The 26,532-nt window shown below is 41.7% G+C and overlaps 1 protein-coding gene across 1 annotated transcript in view; it reads right to left on the minus strand.

The window, feature by feature from the left end:
- Nucleotides 1–1,519: 1,519 nt before the first annotated feature.
- Nucleotides 1,520–26,532, minus strand: part of SLC1A7 (solute carrier family 1 member 7) — a 48,234-nt gene continuing 23,221 nt past the window's right edge. Inside the window, exons 4-11 of the mRNA XM_036387923.1 lie at nt 23,234–23,276; nt 22,232–22,451; nt 19,838–19,937; nt 18,316–18,549; nt 11,327–11,521; nt 8,096–8,230; nt 4,199–4,298; nt 1,520–2,121 (exon numbers count right to left, since the gene is read on the minus strand). Coding sequence (XP_036243816.1) covers nt 1,885–2,121; nt 4,199–4,298; nt 8,096–8,230; nt 11,327–11,521; nt 18,316–18,549; nt 19,838–19,937; nt 22,232–22,451; nt 23,234–23,276 — 1,264 coding nt within the window. The 3' untranslated portion in view covers nt 1,520–1,884. The remainder of the gene's footprint in view (nt 2,122–4,198; nt 4,299–8,095; nt 8,231–11,326; nt 11,522–18,315; nt 18,550–19,837; nt 19,938–22,231; nt 22,452–23,233; nt 23,277–26,532) is intronic.

Genomic DNA, 26,532 nt, shown 5'->3' on the forward strand with positions numbered 1-26,532 from the left:
GCTGCCAGTGCTGCTGAGATGAGAGGTGTCAGATGTTGTGTTTGCCAGTCAGTGCTTCTGCCCATTCAGAGGGGCACAGACCAGCCTCAGCTCTCCCCAGTCACTCATTCTTGTGACACTCTGCAGAACAGGTCCTTTAGTGCTGGGCTTGTTCTGGAGGAAACTGCTCTGAATCATTTCAGTTCTTCCCTATTCTTTGTGTTCTGAGTTTGTTGTTTTCACTCTAGGGTCAAATTGAGAAAAGCTACCAACTGTATATATTTTCAAAATAATACGTAATTTCTGAGGAACTACAGACAAGGAAGACCTTGTGTTTTTTCTGGCTTTACTGCTTGGTAATTAAACTATCTATATATACTGCAGTGCTCTGAGGCAACTATTCAGTGCATTGATATAAGAAATAGTCTGAACAGGAGCCCTTAAAGAGGTGAACATGTACATCCCAGGAAAACCACCAATCATGAATGAATGATATACTGAATCTGCAATGAACTAGTGCATGAAACACTTCTGCTACTGGTTAATGCAGAAATTGTCCTTTTTGACTGGGTTTGAAATTTCCTTTTTGACTGCAGATGAGAAGAGCATATTAGAATACCAGGCACATGGTATCTCAAGCTGCTATGCCACAAGTAGCAAAATATAATATGTCAAGTGTATTGGTATGAGCTGGTATGCAATCTCTGGATCAAATCCCAACTTTTCAAAAGGTCTCCTCACTTCCACTCTCTATTTTAGCAGAGACATAGGAAGACACATAGGAAGTAGAAGTGCACAGACAGCCTGTTTTTAAATGGCAGGTTTATTAAAAATGTTCTCTATCACAAACATTGGAAACATATGCGGCAGATTTTACTGTAAGTGAAAGATTCAGTAGACAGTGGAAAGGGAGTAACTGTCGACTGAATAATGAGAAATAATGGGACAGTTTCCACAGCAAACTCCTCCCAAAACCCCATTTTAACTCAGCATCCTCGGGTCCCAGTTAGTGTTCAGTCTGCCCTTTGGACACAGTACATAATTCATGAGCTTGAGCTTTGAGTTTATACATATTTACAGAAGAACAACCTATAGGTTACAGGAGAGGAGCATTAGCACCAGTGCTTGTGGATTACAGCTCACATCGCCTCTGCCACTGCAAGTGCATGGAACTGACTTTACTGAAGAGTTAGGTTAAAAAAAGGTTAATAAATCTGGCACTTGGAAGGCAAACTGTGCTCTGCAGTGACCTAGGAAATCTTTGTGTTAGGTATCACACTTGACTGCCTGTCTCTGAAGGCTGCCCATCACAGTCATCTTAATGCCCTTTCTTGCACAGATGCACACTTCACTTCCCCCGTGCTTGCGCTGTTATTTAGGAATAGATGTAACCCCTTGAGATCAGGAAATCAGTGTGATTTTCTTATTGCTGTTCTAAAACTGAGCACAAACTCTATATTTAGTGAATATTAGACGAAACTAGAATCTTTAGCAATTTTGGTGAAACATTTTCACATAGCAAAAATTCTACAGTGTCGGTAATTACTGAGATTCACAAAAAAAGGCTTTGGTTAGAAAATCAAAAAGGGTCAAATAAAAAAAAGCTTAAAAAAAAGGAAGCCAAAGGAATGTCAAATACCATATTGAAGTCAGTGAGTGCAGAACAAAACAGTAGCAGTCCATTAGATAATTTTTCAGTAGTAAAGTCCTCCACCTAAAGAAGCCCGTGTCTCTTGCAAGCTGTGTGCCTTTCTTGACGTTCACAGCTGGTCTCCTAGCTCCAGTACAAGTAGGGTGGCGATAAATCCACACTTTCCTGTTCAAGGCAAAGAGTCCTTCTTCCAGCTGTGAGGTAGAGATTGGGTATCAGGTCACTGGGGTGTGAGATACCTCTGAGTGTAGCAGTCACACATTTGTTTCTAGTTCATTTATTTCAATAGTGCAGTGGTCTTTACTGTTGGATTTCTTAGTGTGATTCTCCACTGGAGTTTCTTCTTGCTCCACTTGTATGGGTATATGGTGCTGCAACCCTTTCACTGTTTCTGGTCCACGAGATTCATTCATGGTCTTCACACAGCCATTTCTCTGGTAAGCCACAATCTGATGGATGTTAATAGGCTTAGTTTCACAGATCAATGGCACCTATGTGAAAAGCATTAAGATCTGGAATACTGCCACTGATTGCTGTATACAACAGGAAGGGAATTTTTATTTGGAAAGCCTGTGGGCTGCTTTACATTCACCAGGATTATCTAGAGCCCCCATGGACTTCCAGAAGCTGTTTCTCATATACACTAAAGCATCTTTGCACCATCTGCATGAAGCAAAGGAGTCTGTGTAAAAATGCAAATTCTGTCACAACTCTTAATTGAACTTACACTCGTAGCAGCTGCTTGCCATTGGTAAAATGATACAAGTAGGATAAATAGAGGCCAGAATTCCAGGGCTCACTTCAAAAGGTAAAGACTCTCAATGGCCAGTGTGCTGATGTCTGGGCAGCGCTTGCTCTTGGGTGCAATTAAATAGACCAACAAATCATTTGTTGTTGCCTTATGCCTTTCTTCTAACCCAATAAAATAACACCTGTCTCTTCAGTTTGCTCTGTTTTGAAAGAAATAAAGGGGATTTTATTAACTGATTCATAAGTTAAATATTGAAGTGTTCTTTAAATCAAGCCAGATTCTGATGGGGAAAGTAAGACGTAAATACTGGCAAAGAAAGGAGGTGGGCTTGCAGCTGAGAAAATATGGCCTTTGGGTATATATTACTAACTGCACAAATTATGCAGCCAAAATGTATGGCAGACTAGCAGTATATTTTAATACCATTACAGAGCATGATTCAAAGAAAAATCTCATCACAGATGACTAAATAATCCCTCAGGAGGGATTTCATATTACTGCAACATCTCTTCTTAAGTTCTAACTGAGTTCTAAATGCAGCAGTGAAATGTCAGGAGGCCTGTGTTATGCAGGAGCTCAGCCTACACTTGTGGCTTTGTAATGGATGACCTCCCTTGCCCATAGGCTGTGTTTTAGGGGGTTTGTAGGTAGCTGCATGTGTAGCCCCTGTAGTCAGGCCTAATCCTGTCATCAGTAATTACTGCAGGTGCTAATTACCTCAGAGGACCCTGCCTGTCTGTCTACATACTTCTTGAAAGAGCAGGAATTTTAAATGAATGTTGCAGGAAGGCATGAGAATGGGATTGATCTCAAAATTGTAGAATGAGAGAAATAGTGATAGAAACAAAACTTTGCTATTTGTGTGGAATACTACAGATGATACACAGAAATGAAACTTGTCTTGTGGAGATCAGTCCCGGTGAAGAAATGTTCCTGCATTACTGTTCTTTGTTGAAGAAAGGTAATGAGAATCTGCCATGAGCTAAAATAGTTGGAGATTAGCACCTCCAAATCTGGTGGGCTCATGGAATTAGCAATCTCCTTTGTCAAGGATTGAAGGAAGGACATGAGGAGTTCCTGTTCCAAGGAAAGACTGAATTATGCATACCAAAGGGGAAGGAGAAATGCACAAGAGTGGAAGGAGGCAGGGGCAGAATACAGAGGTATGTGTGCTGTATGAAATAAGATACAGAGGAGGAAAAAACAAAACTCTAAGGAGGGACTTGTATTAAATGTAGAAAGCATGAAGATGTCTGAGAATGAAGTCTAGAATGGAGTCATGTGCTTGTGCTAGTCTGGAAACAAAATGATTGCAAGGGTAGCTTCAGATTATGCTGACTCAGGAGCTTGCAATGCCCAGGGTAGTTGCTTTTGATGTGAGGTCATTGATAACACATATACACACTCATGGATACCTTTACCTCTCCTTCCACACAGGTACTCAGGGACATCTGTCACCCTGCTCTGTTGCTGGTCACACCTCTAGCAGCACAAATTACTGGCCAGTCAGGACCTGGGTGCTGGGTGTGGGACTCAGTCCCAGCATCTCATGCGTTTGCAGGACAGCTCGGCTGCTTCTGCTGCTCCCATCCCCAGTGTGCCAGACACAGCTGCCTTGCAAGCTCTGGACTCCAGTGGCTTTTCACATGACCTCATGGAAAAAGATCCCTCCACCCCATGTGCTAAGCTGCCCAATTCTGTCTCCTCTCTGAAACATCCTTTATAAACTGGAGGAACCAAATGTGGGAGTGGGAGCTCACAGGTTCTTTGCCATAGTACAGCACACCCTGGCACACCCTGGCTCACAGTGTGGTTACCTCGTCACCATCCTTGATAAACTCCTTGCGGCAGATGTGGGCCATGATCCCAGCAGCCAGCGCGTCCCCCAGCACATTGATCATTGTTCTAAACCTGTCTCTGCAAAATGAAACAGTGATGGTGAGGTGTTGGCTCTTTGGGTAAATTCCTGTGCCTCCATCAGCTGTAATTATGCCTGAAGGCCAGTTTTGCTGGGTTTATGAGCTAAAATGTTTGGAAATGTTAAGAAGGTTGGTATCAGGCATCCTGTAGTTATTGAACAGGTAATTTGGGTTCTCCAGCCTTTTCTGAGCTTGGTGTGCTGTGCTGCTACACACTTGATTGTGTAACTGAGCTAAGTGGAGCAGCTGTGTCCCCCGAGAGATGCAAACTGATTCAGCACTGAAAAGGTGGAACTGCACATCACACCTGCATTTCTGTCCCAGTTTATATGTTCAGGTCCAGCAACATGGCCTGATTTGGAGACTGGTGCTGCAAATGTCCGAATTCAATAAAAGCAGAGATCATCCAGCACAACCAGTCCCTTTTATTACTGATCATGGTACAATCTTAGCAACCAAAGTGCTACTTAAGAATATTATTGTATTGGTAGAATGGGCAGGATACAATCAAAATAATTCAGAAGATTGCTATATAACTACACTCACAAACCAAGCAGCCACTGACCATAATTAAGTAATGTTTATTCCTGTAAAACCTGTGGTGACTTTGGCTCTTATGCAGCCTATGCAGTAGTTCTTAAAGACTCTTAATTTTCAGTTACCTTTTCCAATTTAAATTTGTATGCTTGACAGTATTTTGTGTATATATAGTTGAACTGTTTTTCATTTATTCACTTATGGGAGTTCTTCCCTGTTTGTTTACACCTTTTACACACTGTCTAAAAAATAAATCTATTAAAATACAGATTGTAAATAGACAAAAGCAACTGGCTGTCAAAGACAGGTGTTACACTTGAATCATCCTGGAACCCAGTAGTTAAAATTGATGAGATTTCAGATAGGTGATATAGCTTCTAAGTCTGAAATATGTCACGTCTTTTCCAAGAAAAACATACACATCTGAAAACTCTGTCATATTAGGAACTTAATTTATAAATGTAGGTTATAAAATGGAGGTTCAGAAATCTCCAGATGTTTGGCTTATTAAAGTCAGTGATGGTCCAATATCAACACTGCCCAGATTTCTGATCCTGTATCTTAATATAGAAAAGAATTGAAACTCTGTGCTGATTTTTTTTCTCAGATATTTTAAGCAGGTACTCAGTGCATATAAATGTTTATGCATTTGCCTGCTTAATTATCATGAAAATTCCTGCATGAAAGCTATTTGTGTGTGGAGTTATCAAATTGTACATACAGCTGCGAGTAACTTCAGCAATAATATTGCACAGCCTACACCTAGACACAGTTGTTGACTCCAGGACCCAGTCCTACACTTGTTTGTTCAATCCATTTTTTTAAATTCCTGTTGTTCTGATTTTGGGCTTTGCCTTGAAGAAAATTTCCACAAGAACATGTTAAACAGGGAAAAAAAGCAGTTACAGCACATACTGATAAAAGTTCCTGTTACACATTGACTTCTTTCCCTCTTGATTATCAAATAGTGATTCTTGGAAAGATATTCAGTCTTGTGAATTTTGGATTGTGCCACAAGTCAGCTGTGGTAGAGAAGAAGCTGTATGAGCAGAACTCAAGAGTTTGAGCTCTCTTTTGAGCTCTAATTAGCATCTTTTCAAGGCAGGATTTTTCCAAGGAAACAGTGCTCTACACTGAAACTCTTAAGCAAAGGGACTGCCTGGCACCGTTGTGTTCCCCATTCTGAGTGTATGGAGAGGTCTGCACTAGGCATGAGGAGAATCACGACACACACCATTGGCATTTCTCCCCTGAGAGGCCAGCCTGCTGCTGGTGGCATTTCTCTCAGTGCAAACATGTGAGTCACTGGTATTTGAGCTGTAATTGATATTATTAAAGATGTAAAACTTTTACCTTGTGTTTGATAAATGAGCTAGGGAACATTTTGGTTTTCTTCTTTATGTCTCTAAGCACTAGCTAAAGGTATGAAGGTCACATACACATTATGGCTACCTAAGAGAGTTGTAATACCTGCAGTGCATTGTAATGGGTATTTCAGTCTCGTGAGATCATCTAACCAGCCTTCTTTAAGCATTCTTCATACTCCAGTACTTCCAAAACTAGTACTGAAAATATTCATCGTGTCAACCATGTTGACACTTTGCATCTGCAGGCTCTTGAAACCACCAAGTGCCGAAATACAGAAATATGCTTTTTGTTTGAAAGGTCATCTGCAAAAGACAGAAAATTGGGTCTATTCCTTACTCACTTTTTAATACCATCTGGAGCTATAGCCTGAAAAGTCTTTTCTCTGTTGTTTTGAAAAGTTGTGTAAGACAAAAAGAAGAATAATTCCCATGTACACTGGAAGGCTTACTGGAAAAACAATGAAATGTTGATGTTGCAAGAGCTGGGCAAAAACTGAGCAATATAGAGGGAAAAGGCTTTTGTAATACAGTCTTAAAATATTCATACAATACAAGATTCATGACTTCTCTTAATGCTAATAATAATAATATTCTATTACACTGGACAGAATATATTTTTCTCACAATTCTTAATACAAAAAAAAAAAGTGGCTAAAAGTTGAATAAAATAGGATATATAACAGAATGGAGTTGTAACACAATTTACCCAGCACCCTGATGTAATGAAACTCCCTATATTAAAGGAGATATATTTTTTATAGCTTAAATAAAAACAATTTGGATGTTTCCTTGTATATGCATATGCTAGTTACAGTCCATGTGAATTTTTAGAGTGACTCTTCTCATGGGTGACACAAATCCCTTTCATCCTGACTGTGTTAAGTTTGAGCCCCTGGCTGTGCTTTAAATGCCCCCTGATTGGGGGTGCAGCAAAGTGCCCTCTCTACAGAGTGGCTGCACTTGCAAAACTGGGGGCTGCAAGCAGGTGCTGCCCATTTAGCACTGAAATCAGAGAGCACAGAATTGCATCAGGACCCGTGGTGAAAGGCAGACATTGCTGGTGCCAGCACTCAGGCTGCCTGTGCTGGGGCTGCAGCGGCAGGAGCCATCCACAGCCCTCACCATCACCGCGCTGCATGGCTCTTGTCATGGCTGCAGGGGCGCCAGTGGTACCTGCTGTCCTTAGCAGTGGCTCAGGCCTCTTGCAGAGTGCTTCACTACTCTGAGATGATGGCCTTGAAATGTCAGTGGGCTGATAAGTAGAGTGCGGGCAAACCATGTTTCCTAGGAATGTTGGCCCCTTATCCTTGCCCAAGGAAAGATCCAGAGTTGCCCCTTAAGCACATTTGTCTGGCTCAACCTTCAAACTTGTCTTGAAGATTATCATCCAGCCTGGCTACGTGCAGCCACTTCCACTGCCTGACTATCCTAGATAAAAGCAGTTCTTAAGTTCTTTTGGAATCTGATTTGAGGTAGGTACTTTGTTCTACTTCTTTATCCTCCCTCCTTGTGAACGTGAAGATTGATCAATGTGCTCTTCTGGACAATCTTTTCTATGTAAAAAGCTGCTATGGTGATCTTTTCAGCTCTGGTTTTAGTCTAAATGGACTCCATTTCTTCAGCCTTTCTGTGCAAGACAAATTTCCAAGACTCATCTAGACTCCCTCATTTGTCTATCTTTTTCAATACAATGTCCACATCAGCAGAGTTTTTAATCTAAGTCTACAATAATACCATTTTAAATTACAGAATCACTTCCTTTGCCTCTTATATATATATATGTATATATACATACACACACACACATTTATATTATATAAAAATTATATATATACACATTTATATATACAAATGTGTATATATATATATATATAAAAATGGTGTTACTTACAGTGCCCAGTCGACGGCAATAATCAATGTGATGTCATCTGTTGGGAGCCCCACTGAGGTGAGAACAATGACCATTGTCACCAGGCCAGCTTGTGGGATGCCTGCAGCCCCTATGCTGGCAGCTGTTGCTGTGATACTTGAACAAGGAAAGAAGGGAATAAGCTTTACTTTGTGGAAGAAACCACACATGTTTCTAAACCATGCTCTTACACAAGGCGCTGCATGGAAGTGCTAGTGTTTTGTCTCACCTGGCAGAATCCAGGTGAGACAGCAAGGACAGGCCAAAGTGTCTGCCCAGGGCTAAATTCTCACCCTCAGCCTTTGCAGCCTTGGCACTGCTGGGGCAGCTCTGTTCTCTCCCAGTATCAAAGGTGCAGAGCAGAGGGGCCAGCCAGGCTGTGGGCTGAGTTCTGCCAGCTTCTCCTGGGTGATGACAGCACCCAGAGCTCTGTGCCAGGAGCCTGCCAGCCCCACTCGTGGCTGTTGTCCTTGGCAGCCCAGCTCCCAGCAGACACCTCTGGGTCACCACGAGCAAATCCTCGGCTGGCCCTGCCTGGGGCCTTTTCTGTCAATCCGTCCCAAGGGCTGGGCCAAGGGTAAAGAGGCTGGGCCAGGGTGAAGCCCTTGCCCAGCACATGGCTTTGCATGCTTGGATCTAAATATGAAGCAAGCCTGAATGTGACTGTACATGTTCAGTTTCTGCAAAGTATTTTTGCTTGACCTTCATACAATTTTTTCAGCCAGGCAAGTAGAAATGAGTGGGGGACCAGGGCAAGAGTAGACCTGGCAGGTTTAACTTTTTTTGTCATAATGTTATTTTTAAGAGAGGAATTTAATTCCTTTTTCCAGGAGCAAAAGTGACTGGATGTATTCGTTTCCACCAAACTAGTGACTTCCAAGAGCTAGGCCATCCAGCAGAGAGACAAAGAACAAATGTTGACAGTTGTAAAAGGATGACAGAAAGCATTTACACTGATAATCCTCTGCATTCATCAGTCTAGAATGTCAGAGCTTTTGGCAAGCAGTTAAGTCTCATTAACCTACTATGGAAAATGAGGATAAGTGTATTCACCCATATGGAAACTGAAACACAGGGATATCCAGTCCCTTGCTTACAGCTGTACAGTGTACCAGTACATCAGCAGCAGTATTTCTACCTAGAGCCCTTTTTTTTTAAATTAAAAAAAAAAAAACTTTAGCATGTGGGTGTGATAGGGAAGGGGCAAGACATAAAATTAAATTTTGCAAAAGTTAACTTGTGTAGTATCCTAATAACATTGTAATAGAGGATAGATAGAAAGGGACAGAAGTTCAGCAGCTGAGTAAGAAATAACTATAATTAACATTAAAAGCCTTTCCAGTTTGTGCTATGAAATGGCTGTCTCATCAGGACTGCTTCTGCCTCTTACATCAGGCCACAGAGTCTCAAGTCTTATTTGGGAGTAAAACCAGGAATATTTAACTAAGATTTTACAAGCAAGCTCATCTGCTATTCCATTCCATCTCCACTTTAATGGAGATGTTTCTTTCTGTAAGATGATCAGTTGATGGAAATATTTACTTTCTTTCTCTGCTATGTCAATGTTTGCATTGATAGAAACTGTTAACTTGGATTTTACAAACTATGAGCAAAGTAGACTGATATTTTTTCCTCTGGCAAAAATATCCTGGCATTCAGAATTATTTGGATTTTAAATCTCCAGGTCCTAAAGTATCAAGATCTAGGGTAGGTTTGGCCTACAGAATACTGTTAGAATTTGATTACATCATTGATGGTACTGAATCCACCATGATTTCCTGTTAAACTTCCTCATTCGTGCATCTTTTTATTTTTCTTCTCTTCTTGGATTTTCCCCAATCTTTACTTGTATTTTCAGTCTACTGTTTTACTTCCGTCTGGTCCTTATGTACTAGCACTTAATGTGGGGGGTAAAAGAGAAAAAAGGAGGTTCTGCTAAGAAAAGTTAGAGCTTACATTCTTTCCATTTACTATCATCTTTCTTCTTCATTTTTAAAATTACTGTTCTTTACTTCAAAGTGTGTGTAATATCTGTTCATGCTCTGCCGTGTTTTAGCATCACATGCTAAAAAAAAAAAATCTCAAAATTCCAAATCACAAAAGACTTAAATTTTAGCACAGGCTCATTCCAACAGTTTTCAAAGAGAGTGTAAGGCTGAAGCAAGAGCTCATATGGGCACAATTTATTTCTTCTTTTTGTAGTCCAACCAGGTCTTGCCAGAAGCCCATTAGCAAACCTCAGCTGTCATCTGGGGTTGGTTTCAGGACTCTCCTCTTCTTGTCATGAAGGTTTTCAGGCCCAGCAGAAGATGGGCAAGGCCCAGCAGTGTAAATGGGGCAGTGGTGAGGTCAGTGGGTGGGTAGTTAAGCAGATCTCAAATATATTGCACAAAGCTCTGACTATGAGGAATGTTTTTATAATCATTTGTTCCCTGCTGGAAACCTGCAGGTTTCAGTCCCTGAGGAATTCTTTGGCAGTCACTGGAGTTATTCTGGCAGTAATTGTTCAGCTGGATCTTCCAGTCTTTTGGATCCATTACAGACCTTTCAAGGATGGAGTACACAGCTATAACACTCTCTACCCACTGAGAGCATGGTTGTTTATGAAGTCTTCTGCTTTAACAAGCAGCAGAGAAGACAATTTAAAAACATCTTAGTGAAAACCTGCCCTGATGGTAGCATCTGTCCTCCTTCCCTCTTCCCCTAATCCTGCAAGAGTTTCCCAGCACACACTATTCCCTGTTACTTGATATAAGACTTCCAGTTTTGCAACTTTTTAACCTTTTCCTTTCACTTGAAGACACAAATCAGACTTTAAATTGAAAACAGTTGTGAAGTTAAAAATAGTGTTCTAACCAACAATAATAATAAAATGTTCCAGTGCTAGAAGTGATCAGTGGGTTGCCTAAAAGCAAAAATTAGACATTTATCCTCAAACAGTAGCGCATTTCCTGGTGTCCACAAGCATCTTATTGAACAGGACCGCTCCAATTTCTCTGTGAGCAGTCCCTGATCTCTGTGTTACTTGGAAACAACCCTTCCATGAGGGATGCATCTGTGATAACAGCAGAGATGAGTTTTGTTCTTGCTGCAAGCAAGAGCAGTGCCTCAGACTCAATAAAATGATGGCCCTGATGGGTCCCTTCCAACTCAGCTGATTCCATGACTCTGTGCAGACAGGCGAACCCCAGCATGTGGGATTTGGGTGTGTACCTTATGGTGATGATCTGCCCAAAGTCCAGCTCGTAGTTGTTGACCTGGGCGATGAAGATGGCGGCCACGGCCTCGTAGAGCGCCGTCCCGTCCATGTTGATGGTGGCTCCCACGGGCAGCACGAAGCGCGCGATCCTCCTGTCCACGTGGTTGTTCTCCAGCAAGCACTTGAAAGTGATAGGCAGAGTGGCTGAGCTGCACAACAGCACAGGAGAACACACTGGGTTATTTTTGTTTCTGGGCAATTGTAGCAAACCTTGTCCTGGCAGGGGACGTGTCACAGGACCATCCGAGCTTCTCGCTCCTCGCTCTGCCCAGGGCTCCCTTGCCAGGTAACTCACTCCTTTGCTTGATGGAGGATAAAGACAGTTACACCTATAAATGTTGGAGTTAGTGCTAATTTTGCTTCCCAAAGTTAGAAATAGTTTTCTCTCTTTCCCTGTTTCAGAAGGAAATGGACAGAATTCCCACAGAGGCAGTGTTGTACACGCAAATGCAAAGAAAGGGAGCAACATCCTGTGCGGCTTAGTACTAAAATCTCTGAAAACTGTTTTACACTCATGGTTTCTAAAAATGTTTCCTTCCAGGCCTACCTCACGTGTAAACAATTTTTAATTTCTGCAAGGGTTAGACAAAGATCTTATCAACAGCAGGCTGAAAGTAAAAGTTGCAGACAAAATGTCTGTGTTTAAGAATATAAAATCCCATTTTTTTCCCTGGGACAGATCTGCCCTCATCCCTTGTCTGACCATATAACAACCACATAACTGCAGGTCATATAATAATGTGTACACATGTAAATAAGATGTGTGTGGAATAGAATGGAATTATATAAGAACATTTGATAGGTATTCATTTTAAATTGAGCTTGGTACCATAAAAAATATTTCTGATTTTTGTTTTCATTAATTGAGACAATTAACAAAACACTGTATGGTCATATATTTTCTCATTTTTAATAAAAGGCACACATTTTTAAATACTAATACACTGAAATATATTCATTTGTATATTTTATCAGCCTTTTGGTAACATTCTGCATTTTACCACGTGGTGTCTCATTCACTGATGTCATGAGTAATGAGACTGCATTCAAGTGAGTGAGGGGGTATTTTTTATGGCACATTAGTTTGTATGGAAAATAAGTAACACCACTGAAAAAATACACAAATCACAAAATATCTTCCTTGTTATTATACCAACTTTAATACACTGCTCACTATCTGAGCTGCTGACTATTTAAATAGATGTAATATAGCAAAATTCTACAAAATTATTCCAAAGTTACCTCTTAAAAAAAGATGGCAATAGGGGAAGTATGATATAGTGACACTGAGATCTTCAGTGTCCTGTTGTCCTGTGATTTTCATGCCCTGAGCCAGGAAATCCAGGTGTGTTCCCCCTGGTTTGGCAGTTCAGATTGCTCTGTCACCGTGTGTAGTGACCCTCACATCACAGTGGCTCCAATACCTAAATCTTATAATGACCATTAGCTGTTCTCAATTGATGATAACACATTGCATCTGCAAATTCTTTCTCAGTTGTTGCAATTGTCCTATAAAAGCACGGAAGGATTCCAAAAACTCCGAAATCACAACCCCACGTTTGCAGGAATGCCTAAGCAAAATGTTTCCATGAGTAGGAGTTGTCATTTCATATTTGTGCAAGCTGTTAGAGGAAAGTAACCGTGTTTGGAAAGGAAAAGTAACTTCCTGCCATAGAAGCATAAAGGAGAAAAGACAAGGCTATGTTTTCAGTATAATAGCTCTGTTTTCTATAACTTTATGAAGTCTAACTGCTGAATTATGTACTACAAACTGGCAGTCACTGCCTGAAAATCCAGACCAAAGTCTTTCTCTAAGTATGTAAATACGCTGGAAAGGCAAGAAAGCAATGGAAATCTGATTACCTCCTGTAATTGGGGTATAGTAAACTTTTTAATTCAGGCAGTCCTAGTGTTTAATCAATATTTACTTTGAAAAACAAACACAGCAAAGCATGACCCCATAATCCGCAAGCTGCTCATGAGATGTCATTTCTCTCTTGAGCGTGCCTGTCATTTTTCACATGGTCATTTGTGAATGACTGAACTCCTCTGCCTCTTGTTTACCACAAAATGTTCATCAAAGAAGAGGCTGTGGCTCACAAATCATGTAGAACTGAAGGCCTGGGAGTAGCTGCAACCAGGAGCAGACTCAGGAGCATTTCTAGATGTTCTGACTAGAGGCTTCACCAAGAAAAAATTACTTAACTCATCGTCTCCCCTTTCTGCAGTTCTCAGTTTTGGAGAGTGACTTGTTTTTAAAGACAGTCTTCCCTCAGCCATTTGGCTTTTCTGTAACAAAACCCTGTCTCATTTCTTTGGGTGGAAATGAGGACAAAAAGGTAATCTTACAAGTCCTTGCCACCCTGCCCACGCTCTGACATACCAGAATATTAAACCTGAGTGTCTGCCTGTTCTGAGGGCAGAGAGCTGAGCTGTCAAATGTGCAAATTTTAGCTGATTAACGTGTTGGTTGATATGTGTAAATTTGGTTGATATGTTTAACATTTGGTTGATATGTGTAAAATACTATGCAAAACAACCTCATAAGACCAATGGCACAACCAGGAAAATCTGTATCTATTTCCATTGTTGTAAGCAGATTTTATGACACTGTTTTTGCAAGAATTCAACTGTTAAACTTGTTCAGTGTCTCACAGTTAGATGTCTTTCATTTGAATTTTATGCTGCCTGAAGTAAAATTTCTAAGGTACATAACACATTGGATTTGTTGTTTGTTAAATATTACAGTAATAAAGAAAATGGTCAGAATGTAAATGCAATGATGATGAAAAACATGCAAGATATTGCAAGAAAACAAATTTCCAGATTCTTTTACTTTCTTAGACAGGCAGCTACTACAGTGTCTCACTCAAATTTATGACGCTGCATCTTAGAGTTAGTTGGATGTGTGTCCTACCTACTCCTGCTGAAAGACTTTCCAGAACTCTCTGCTCAGATGAAAAATTTAATTTATGATCTAGAGGTAGTCTTCTCAATTTGCACTAAATTTGCTTTTATGTGCTTTCTATATTTCTCCTTGCACAATCAGCTGCTGCAACACATGATAATCATGTTAAAAACCAGCTTTGTCCTCTCTCAGCCTGGATTGACCCAATCAGTTTTTTGAACCTCTCACTTAGAAGATTGCTTCTTTACATCCCTGTCACCCTTTCAGCACCTGTTTCATAGAAATTAACTTGTCCTGAGTACAGCTGACAAAAGTTGTGTGGAACATCCTAGAAGAGGTTGTCCAATGATGTTCCATTTTTACTCATATTGTATCATCTGGCACACCCCAGAAAAATATGTCTTATTTAAGGCTTTGGCTATTGGTAGCTCTCAGGAAGCACAGGGAAAAAAAAAGGTCCTACTGTAGTTTTGGAGTAATATTAATATATAATTTCAATATTATAAATGACATTATAAAATAATTTGTCTAGTTAAACTCAGTGAAGTTTGTTTTCTTGAAAGCTACTTTTATCTAGTGTTAAACAGTGGAGCAGTAACATTAAAGCCTGACATTTAATATTTATTAAAAGAAAAAAAATACTCTAAAGCACTGATCTTAATCTGTTAAATCTTTTAAAAACTGACCCAAAGCTTTCAGCTGAGAAGTATCTTCTGCCAGCATTAACTCTGACAATTAAAAATACATTTTCAGAGTCTTATCTCAATTTTAGGATAAAATGCTGCAGCTGCAGAGACTGAGCATAAGCTAATGGTGGCCCAGGCCAAGCTCTTACTAGTGAGAGCTACAAAGACAGCCAGTCACTGTGGAAGAACAGCTGTTCAGCCTGCTCTGTTTGTCTTATCATTCAAATGCATTTTGATATTTGCTCCAAAAAATCCGCAAACTGATCTCATCTCCCCTTTGTAAATCTGCCTTTAATTTACACTGTGCAATAGCCAAGATCTTAGTGTTTCATAAGCAGCAAAACCCTTGAAAAACTCATGGCTTATAATTTGTCTTCAGAGAAGATGAAAATTGCTTCTTTTGATGGGATGTACGACTGAAAAGATGCTGCTTTAATTCATTAATGATATGGAAAGATGACCTAGAAAAACAAAATTCCCTCTTGCCATTGGAAGAGGAAAGCTAAAATCAAGATGAATTTTGCCTGCTGGCCAAATTCTGCTTTTTCAGTGTGGTAAGAGGTGACAAGATGAGGGGCAGTGAGAGGGGAGGAAAGCAGAGTCAGAAATCCCCAAATGTGCAGCCAGAGCAGGGTGGGCAGGGGCAGCACGGGCTGTGCACCTCACAGTGGTGCAGGAAAGAGGAGCTGTGCACATTCATTTGTGCCCTAAAGGATGCACCAAAGGAAAAAGATCTGCTTTTCTGCCCCTGCCTCTGCACTGGTATTGGTGCAAACCAAAATGTTGCAGTGGTTGGGGTTTCTGGAGAGGCATAAGGGGACTGAGAATGGGGTGCAGAACCTTTCACTAAAGGGAGACAGGCAGAAATAATGTTGAGATGCAGTAAAATCCTTGCCAGCAGATGGCTGCTTAGTGGCTTTCAGGTTCTCCTGTGTTACATTCTTGGGCTTTGTAAATGGTATTGTTTTTGCTTCTTGTAAAAAGCTGTAAAAACAAGCTTTCCCCAGGTGCAAAGTATCTGCAATGAGTATCAGCACACTGACTCGTGGTTTTCTTTCTATCTTTAGATGTAGACCTGAACCAACACAGAAACATCTCCAAGAAACACATGAGTATTCTTAAAATCAACTCTTTGTTCTCCTCTAGGATGATCTGAAAATCCAATACCCACATGACAAGTATTATATAATGCCCCTGTGGCAAGCCTTATTTAACCAAATACAGATGTGTTGACTGTCAGGAGAGGCAGCTCTCCTGTCCAGCCCCAGTTATTTGTGCATGTTCTTTTGGCAACAGCTCAGTTATGTGCAGTATCCATTCCTTTCAGTGTAATGAAGGTGAAAAGTTCAGCTATCTCTAGAAAAGACACTGTGATTTGAGCAAAAAAACATTGGAAACCAGGTTGGGCCTGTGTTGGATTTGCAAAATATACACATTCTTAAGGAGGGACAAACAGCTAGATCCAAAAATGTCCAAGGCCCAAATCCATATGTTCAGAGCCTTCCCTCAGGACTCACCTTAAATTTGGTGGTACTTTAGCTGCTGCCAATAAAGATACTAAATCTGCTGTGAGTCCCACTGGTGGTTCTGGTGCAGACTGAGCTGCCAGTGGTGCCAGAGCTCTGTTCCCAATACACCCTCTCGGGGCCTGTAAGTAATTATTCCTTGCACAGCTGAAGGGAGGGGGCTGTCTCAAAGCACTTGCAAGCTCCAGAGGCAGGGTCTTATCTGGGAGTCAGAGCCCAGGAGAGTCAAAGCACAGGTTTGAGAGAAAGCTGAATGCCTTGTGTGTTCCCCACTGTCAGAGGGCACTCTCACATCAGCTTGTAATGGGTAAGGAAATGGGGCTGAATAAAACCTCAAGTAAGAATTAGTTTCCCTTACAGAGGCTCAGCAGAGACAGAAACCTCTCTCTCATCAGTTTCCAGATCAGTAAGGGACTCCTAAATTGGTGATAAAACCAAAATGCAATGCTGATGCATAATATGGAACATCTAAAAAAGTAATGATTTTGAAATGGTGGAATACCTGCATCTGTACTCATAAAAAACTTGTTTGTTTGTTTTCTAAAAGGAGAAATACTCAGATTTTTCATAAAAGCTGTCTCCTTCTAGAAAAAAAAAAGGAGAATGAAAGGAATGGCACAGATTAAAAATCTGAATTGTCAGCAAGAGAGTTTTCAGAAAGAGAATTCCTAGAGAAGCAGGGAAGGTGGTCAAGTGTGTCAAATGTGAGCCTGATGAGCCTTTTCCAACATTAACATCTTTGAGTACAAAATTCTAATTCTCATCTTGTATCTGGGGATGTGGTGACATCTCAAGCTACAAACTTTTTATGTTCTAATGAAAAAGCTTTCCTGAATTATTTAGGTGTAGTTAGAGTTTAAGCACCACCCACCATGTAATTTTTCTTGATTGTGTGTTTCTCAGCATGCTGTTCTTTATAGGTCATTTTGGAGCAAACTATTATATATAAATACACCTTGTAAAATGTCACAGTGGAAATCCAATACCTTCTGTACTGAAATAATAATTCCCTCTTCCCCTTTCTTTTAATCTTCTACATTCCTTCAGCCACAGATGCCATGAAACTGTGTTGTCAGATTGGCTACACAGAAATGTTATTTCAATTGTCATTTCTGTATCTGCTCCATGCAAGGCAATTCCAGCCCTTTCAAGTCCACCTCATGCACCATTTTATCCACGTTGGGAGTAATTTTCATTGCCTGTTCACAAGCTGGTTTCCATTTTCACTGTACCTTTGTTCAGCTATGGTCAAAACTCATTGTATATCTTCTCTAAAGAGGGTGCAAAAGATGTTATTCCTTGAGGAGAACAGTTAAATACTTTCCCAGTGCTGGACAATAGCTTGCAACCACAGTCTTTTGTTAATGTACCAAGAGACAAAGACTAACGTGTGTGGAAAGGATAAAAGGATAAAATGTTTCCACATGACTGAAATAGGAGGTTCCCCACTAACACCAAAAATTAAGTCTGAACAAACTGCATGTCCCTCATATACATTAACTTTGTAGAAGCACAATATTTTTTATATGGAAAAAGAACTTATTTCCTTTCTAGTCCTCTATGGAAAAAAAAAAAAAAGGTTTTATCCAATATTTTTTAAACCAAAGGAAAACAATGTGACAGATATTGTCCAGTGGCTCCACATAACTTCCAAATGTTGAGACACACGTTTTTAAAATTTATACCAGTGAATTGGACAGAGACCATTGTTCAGCTACAGATATATCTGCTCCACTACAGCAATAGTGTGCTCTTCCCAAGAGGCAGCTGTAGCAAGAATCTAGCAGGTATTTCATTGGGTCTGTCTAGAAACTCTGCAATACCTGGAGGATGTGGCCAGAGCAATGAGCAAGGCTTGAAGGATCCCTCTGATGAAGACAATGGGATTCTTCTTGGTGATGAAGAAGTACATCATTGGCAGGATGAAGAGCCCGTGCACCACCAGGCCGCACACCACCGTAATGGCATAGAAACCCAGCTTCTTCCCAATGGCCGAGGGGTCATCCATTTCTAAGATTTTGCCAGCTATTAGGAACACAATTCCAAATGGAAAATACCTGAGCAAAAAGAAAGACATTATCAGGAGACGGCTCCCTTCCGTCACACGGTAGGAGCTGCAGCTCCTTCCAGTGGCAGTGCAGTACCTGCCCTGCCTGGGTTTGGCTGTTCTGTCTCCACACCAGAGCAGGATGCCCAGAGCACTGGGCTGGACAGTTTTGTCTGTGGGGTCCCCCTCAGCATAGCTGAGGTTATGGCACTTGCAAGGAACGACTTTAAAATGTTTTGGTTCCAAAGGCAGCTCTGACTTCTTAGCTGCAGGCAGGTAAATGACTGGAAGAGGGGGAATGAATCCTGACCTCCTCTCATGTGTTTGTGCTCATGTAGCTGTTCGTGGATTTTCGTTGGAAGCTCTTAAGTAAATGTTTATGTTGCCTTTGGAAGACAGAGGAGAAACACCAACATGCATTAGACATGCTCTTGGACTGCCTGGGGGTTTGATTTGGGGCAGATAAATAGCAGAAGAATTGTTGGTTTCTGAATCGACTCTGGACAGGTGCTTTATAAAAACTGCTGTGCTTCTGTGCGCAGCTGCAGACAAAGTCATGGATGCCAAAAAGCTTTAAATTGAAAAAAAAATCTGGGAGCATCCAGCCATCTTCCACTTGCAGCTGTGTCATCTCCAGAGACTTGACACTACTTCCTCATTTTCCAGAAATAAACTACCTCCTTCGACATATCCACCCAAGCAATCATTCCCTGACCCAGGTCAGTCAGATTGGACCACGTAGCTGGAAAGAGAGAATGTGGGCTGAGTGCTGGTTCCCTGTCCCACATCAGGCTGAGCCACACTGGGGGACATCCTGAAGTGGGGAGAAGGTGCTAAGCTGGTAGCTCTTGTTGTTGGCAGCCACCTGCTGTTCCTCTGATCTTTGGGGACAGGTGTGTTGGCAGGTCTGGCTGGGTCTGCTGCAGTGCTGGAAGGGATGGGAGTACCAGCTAGAACATCCCATCATGCTTCTCCCTTGTGTGGCCTGGGTGGCTGTGATCCCCCTTGGCATGCCCAGGGATTGGCAGTGCCCTTGGGGCATACAGCACACCCCACCCAGCTATACCATGTTCTGTTATTTGGGAGTCACATAGAGGGTGTCCTGCCAAAAGGATGGTACAGACCAGGGACAGATGTATGTGCATCCTCAAATGCTGAGGCCCTGCAAAACTAAGGGTTATTCATCCTCATTTATTTCCCTGGAAATAAATGTATGAGATTTCTCTGTATTTTCTTCTGTTGAAATGTTCTTACTCTTTTTAAAAAATACTGATTCTCTTAGCAAAACAGTTACTTACCAAACAGCAACTGCCACTATTTTCATGACAGATTCATTCAAACACTGGCAAAAGCTGACCAAAGGGACGCCGCTGTTCCCCATTCTTCCCAACATTATACCTGCAATCAGAGCATTTGGGCTCAGTTTCTCAGGTGTCTTCACACACAGCCCCAGTGCTTTCCCTCCCTGCTGAAACTCTAAACCCCCTGGTAGCAAGGCTGTGTCCTGAACCATCAGTCATAGAGCCCTGTGCAGGATTTCCCTGCTCTGAGTGATCCGTGGAGCACAAACAAGGAATCTGTCTCTGCCTACAGCCAGGCAGCACCAACGAGGACTTGGGAGGCAAAGCCAGGTTTTGAGGTTTGTTCTGGTAATAGGGAGTTAGTAATGGAGTCTCTGTCATATTTTTAGTAGTTTTAGGTCTACATGATAATAATTAACCTTTATAGTCAGTCAGGCTTTGCAGTTTTGGGGGAGGTAAGGAAATGAAGATTCATGGAGAGAAAGGCCAAATTGCTGTGAAGACTAACCAGTAAAGCAGAAAGCAAATAAACCCCATGTATGTGCCCCCATTGCTCAGAAAGCAACTGAATACAGCTCTGGGATGTGTCATCTAACCATATATTCTCCAGACAGTGTTAGTTTCCATTAATGCATATAAATAGACAACATTTTCCTACAGTTAATTATCCTCCGTGAAAGGATTAAAAGTGATTGAGTCAACTGCTCAAGGAAACATTTCAAAAACTGGCTGCACCAAGGGAGTTTGCCTTTGAGGGGAGCTGCCTGGGGAGGCAGGGGCTGGCAGCGGGGTGTGTGCTGCTGCTTGCTCTGCATGTGCAGTGCCCTTGCTTTGAGCAGGAGCCCGGCTCTGTCCCTTGGAGCCCACAGCTCCGAGCCACGTCTCAGGCAGCGCCGCTTCCAGGGCCATCCCCTGCTGAGGCAGGCAGGGAGGCTTTCAGCTGCCTTATCCAGGGATTTCACAAGAGCAGTGCTCTCAAGATAGGAGTTTGTAAGCCTGTTAGATCACCTATGCCATAACTTTTAGGTCAGAAGACAACACTCTTTCATTAAGCTGTTTCAATGCTTCCATTTTGGACGGTGGGAGGGGGGGGGGGTGCAATAGGCTGAAGACAGCCTTGACACATCCTTTGTTCAAAACAAAAGCATGAAGTAGTCCTTGGTGATGCTAATTGTGGAGGGTTTGGTGTCTCAGGTTTGTTCCTGGCTGCTACAGCTAGAGGTGACCCAGCAGCCATGCTGTGGGTGACAATCCTGGTGCTGTTTTGTGTCCATCAGCCAGGAAGAAGCCAAGTCTCAGCTCCTGCCCTCTGAGCCTCAGGCCAGCAAGACTGAGGGGCTCGGTGAAAGTCGTACATTCAGTTCTGGGCAGACAATGAATGATCTTCTGTTCTCAGAAGCAGAAAATTGCCCTTGGTCCTAATAAGTAGATGTAATTAATTCATTCATACCCAGTAGGTTTTGACTGGAATAGTGTTTGTGGTGATGTTGTACTTTGGAAATGGACTATAAAATACTACAAACTGGGAGACAGCCAGTTTCCAGCAGGGTTGTACAGGGAATACCACCCACTGGAGAAGCTAAAAAAACAGAGACAAATCCACTAATTCCAGGTTTGAATCTTGACCCTTGTGCTGCTATGAACCATAATATAATAAATACAGTCAAAGATGTTTTATGGAACAACCTTTGCCGACCAGATTAACTTCCAAGAATAAATTTACATAAGGAAAATTTGATCAGCATTTTCTTATAAAAGTCATCAGAACTTTATGGTTAACTAGGAAATGGTTGTTTAAACTTCTTTCAAATCCACAAACATAATATAACACACATGGCACCAATGAGTTCCTCCAGCAAGTTAAACTAAATAAATAAGCCAGACAGAGGCTCTTACTCTTACAAGCTGAGCTAGTAGGTGGTATAGAACTATCTTCATTGCAGGATACCAAAAATAAAATCAAGAGGTTTCAATCAAAAAAAGTAATATCTACAGATTTAAAACTCATAAAACAATATGGGTTGGCATACTGGTAGAGGGGCCATGAGTCTGATCTGGTGGTAGTTCCTACCTCCTCTGAGCACACTGTACAAGGTTGTCTTACAGTCAGCAAAAGATGGGTCATAAATAAAAGCTCAAAATAGTTGAGAAAAAAAAAATGTAAGTGAATGCACAGAAAACCCAACTCCTTGGAACAAAAGTCATCAAGTTTTTGAAAATTTGTCTTTGAAAGGGTGGGGGTACAGCTCTGTAACAGTCTTGCCTTTTCCCCAAAAAGTTTAGATAGAAACAGCTAAAAAAGCTGAGTCAAGAAACCAAGCAACCCAACCCAATCCTTTTCTCTTGAATGGACACTTGGATTATTACAAACCAAACATGTCTGAAACCTACCCATGGTGGCAGAGAATATCACAATCCCCAGTACATTCATGCCATCACTGGCTCCTGGCTCTGATTTGTAAATCACTTCAGGAGGGGGGGTGATATCCAAGGCAAAGTTCTGGACGTTGGAGCCGTTCTCGTCCTGCACTCCGTAGATGATGATGCGGCGCGTGCTGCTCTCGGCCGACGCTTTGTTCGATTTGATGATGGGAATGCTCCTGGTGCGGTACTGAGAGCAAACAAAGTGCGTTTTACTACAATATCCCAACAGGAATGAATAGTCTCATGAGCCCTCCTAAGTGCTCTGTTTCAACAATGCTGCATGTTGAAGGGACTGGCATGAAAAGGAGAATGAACACTCCTATCCTTCTCTGATAAAATCTGTAAAAACAGTTGAATTTTTGGAAAAGCGTAACACAACCTGAGTTTCCTAGAATCAGACCTTGGTGCAGCAAACAGTTTGCCTCCTGACAGAGCAACTTTCCTGTAAGACATAATTAGGAATGACTTCCTGGAGGTTCTGAGTGCCCTTCTCTTTGTGAGGCTTCCATTAAATTTCCCCCAGGTGAAATAAATACAGCCATGCCTCTTGTTCCCTCAGAACTTTTAGATGAGCTTTTCTTGCCAAATTCCAACCTGAGTAATTAGATTCTTCTGCAGTACATTATTTTGTTGCTTTAATTGAACCTAGTATTCTGTTCTTCTTTGGTGTGGTGTTGCAGGATGCTCTTAAATAAATTCCAGCTCTCCTCTGGTGGACGTGGAACTGGCATAGGAGTGCATATCTATTCTCTAGTCACACTAGAGAGCATTTTATCCCTGTTTTGCCTTCAGATACCATGGCTACTGAGGCTAATGGAATGGGACTCATTAATTCCTAAATGCTGAAGGTACTAACAGTGTCTGCAGTCCTATGCCATGTCTATACCTGGGTTGTCTTTTAAAAAAGGTACATGTTTCATTTAATGCTGGCTCATGTTTTTCATCAGTAAAAGATATATAGCCACTTACCTGCTTGAATGTGGCCTCAACAAGATTGGCTGGAAACATGTTCCTAAAAATGAACAAATAGAAGAATAATTTCTATGGAACTGAAACCAACTTCTTTTTACTGTGTGTTGGGTCTGCCATGATGAATCAGTTCTTTGCCCTCCTGGAGAGCAGGGGCTGGGCAGGTGCAGAGGATGCCACTCTCTCCCACTGTGCCACACAGCTGTGCCTGGCAGAGCAGAGCCCAACAGAGAGACAGCTCCTCAGAACTGAGGTTTTGGGACTTGCTTCCAAACAAATGGGAGGAGACCCAGGAGCTCTGGCTGCAGATTCTGGCTTTGCCACAGTCTCCATGTAACTGGGGTGACAGAATTGCTATGATTCCCTTCTCCATCTGCTGACTGGGGGGATGAATATTCTTTTATTCCATGTTTTGCCTTCCCTGCTTAGATAATGAGCTCTTCAGGACAGTCAGGGATGTATTCCTGAGACCCCTGGGTGCTGTAATCTACTGTGGCACTTCTAAGTACTCCTGTGCTAATTGATAAACTCTAGTACCCCAATATATTTTCATCACTAAAATTGCAAGTGATGTAGACTTTGCAGTGGTTTGGTCAAGAACAGTTTGCTTTTCAAAAAGAGGATCTCATTCCTGATTAAAAGAGTTGAGATTAGAGCTGTACGCTGCTAAATTTTATTTAGATACAGTTCTGAGGCTTCAGAATAAGAACCTGAATGAGGTCAGCAGCTTCATCTTTGCTCACAGCTGAGCTACTGAGGAAGGCAATGACACAACACTGAGCATGCAGGGAGACCAATAGATTTTTAATTCCAAAAGGGACTCTTTTTGTCACCTTTTTTGACTTTCTGTATATCTCACTCTGTAACATTTCACACAATTATATATGGAGCTAATTTATAATTTCAGTTTGAGCTGCAAAGACATTCAATCCTTATTTGAAATGGAGAGCACACCCTCTGCAGGCTCCAAAGAGGAATCATAGTATAATTGGGAAAAAATAGCTAAAAAGTCATACATTTCCATGCAGCATTTGGAAACCAAGATTTGTGTGATATTCTAATAGGATCATTTTCAGGACTAATTTATTTCCAACCCTAAGCTTCTGAACCTTGGGGCAGAAGACAGTGACAGTCTATGACCCAATTATCTTCTTTCATATACCTGTATTTATGCAAGGAGAAACTCCTGAGTTCTCCAGCAAAATGACTTTTAATTCAAAGTCCTGCTTAAACCCCAAGTCAGGTTAACCCTTAAATATATGTGAAAAGCCTGTTCTCAGTTTCAAAGAGAATTGCTGTGTGCATAGACAGTTGAATGCATGCTGAACCAGGGACATTTTCCAGAGCTGCTTTCCTCTCTGCAGCAGCAGCAGCAGCAGCAGCAGCAGCAGCAGCAGCACATACTTGTTGCTAATGGAGTCAGTGTGCAGCACTGGCTTAGAAAACACTTTTTTTTTATTTTAAGTAATCATAACATGATATTATGGTCACACTTAAAAGTATGAGGTAGATTCTGCATCAGTAGCATCAATCAGTGAGAGCAATTGCTACAAAGAGGTAATTGATTATCATTTTTAGGGAGAACTGTGGGAGAAAAATTTTAATTAGGTGATAGTAGTACTGCCTAATGATGAAACAGAAGACTGAACATGAGAGGAACTTGTTGGCCTGCTGCTTGAGAGCAGATGAGTCTCATAAAGGCATTGGATTGTCTCTGCAGACTGTCCATGGAGCTGCTGATTGTCTGGTTCAAATGTCAAATGCTTCGCAGCCAAAGCAAGACACAGACAGGAGGCAGCTGTGCATCCTTTCCCTGTCAGGTGCAGGCACAACCTTCTGCCTGAGCCCTGGGGCTTGACTGGGGAACAGCTGGATGGAGCTGGGCCTGGCAAGATGGAGAGGATGTTCAGGAGGGGGAGCGCAGGAGGGCAAAGGTGGTTACTGCTTCATTGTGCCTCATAAGGGAATTCTGCTTCCAGACTGTTAAAGGCTTCATTAATATTAACTGGTCTTTGTTTTGCTGGGCTGAAATGTGCTACAGGGGTGCTCAGGGTGTTGGTTGTGCTCTGCCCTGCTGTGTGAATGTGAAATATTCTGAAAGCAGAGATGCACACAGAGATTCCAGCACAGCTCTGAATATGTACCTCACGTACGAGCTGTGGCTTTGCACAGAAACATCAATTGAATTGCTGATGATTTCCACTTGCTCCCTCATAGTCCTAATTAGTAGAATTAAGAACAATTAAGACTGCTTGAGAAAGGAAATATCATATGGTTAGTAGCTAGATTAAATGTTAGACAAATTTGTAGAGGATTAAAGCATTTTGTTTCTTTATCATTCTTTATCCTGCAGGAATTACAACTACCCACTTAATACTAGATGCTGGAATTCTCCCAATATTTTTTAATAAATTATGCACTGTGATCCAGTCTTTGAGACTGGCCTTACCAAAGTTACACAATTTATCTGGTGAAAGGATGACCTGAATGTGTTTGCCAGGGCCTCGGCTTATTTTTATTTTAAGCTGGTTTACTTGGATTGAGAAAATCCAGTATTAGCCAAAATTAAGTTTTGTTAATCAAAAACATTTAAGAGAGCAATTGGTGAATGAGAACTTTAATATGAGAAGAAGGAATTGAAGTGCCACCTAGAGATGGAAGGTAACTGGGAGGGTTTCTTGGGTCTGTCAGGCCTCTTCAGAAACACTTCTTGCTTGAGGGGTGTGTTTTGCTGCACATTGATACTGCCAGCCATGAGCTGGATGTTTAGCAAGGATCACCTGGGAATGGCTCAGAACAGGAGACTGAAGGGAGAGTGATATGGAGGATTTGACATTTTGGTGTGGAACTGGGATGGGGAGGCTGGCTGGATCCTCACAAGGTCCTTGGGACAGCCCCCCTGTGGGATCCTGCCCACCCGACCTGAGTCCTGGGGGATGCTGCAGAGTGGGAGCTTCAGGCTGGCTCAGAATCCACACAGGGGCATTGACCCAGCATACAGCACAGGGAATGGCAGAGTGTTGTAGCCTGTCCAGCTCTGCCCACTCTGTTCAAACACCCAGCCTGACACCAGATTGGCACCTGCAGATCTCTGTGCAGCTCTGGATGAGATCCAGATGTACCCACGTGGATCAGGCCCCCAGATCATAAAGTCAGGCTGTGTCTCTACTCAGGCACTGTGTTTTTCACTGATGTACCCTGAATTAAAGACACTGCCAGCACTAGGGAAGGAGTGATTCAAACTGAGCTCATCGTTGCTGTCAACACTTATAAATACTCTTGTGTTTGTTCAGTTAAGA

The sequence above is a fragment of the Molothrus ater genome, chromosome 9, assembly GCF_012460135.2.
Source record: "Molothrus ater isolate BHLD 08-10-18 breed brown headed cowbird chromosome 9, BPBGC_Mater_1.1, whole genome shotgun sequence".
Lineage (NCBI taxonomy): Eukaryota > Metazoa > Chordata > Aves > Passeriformes > Icteridae > Molothrus > Molothrus ater.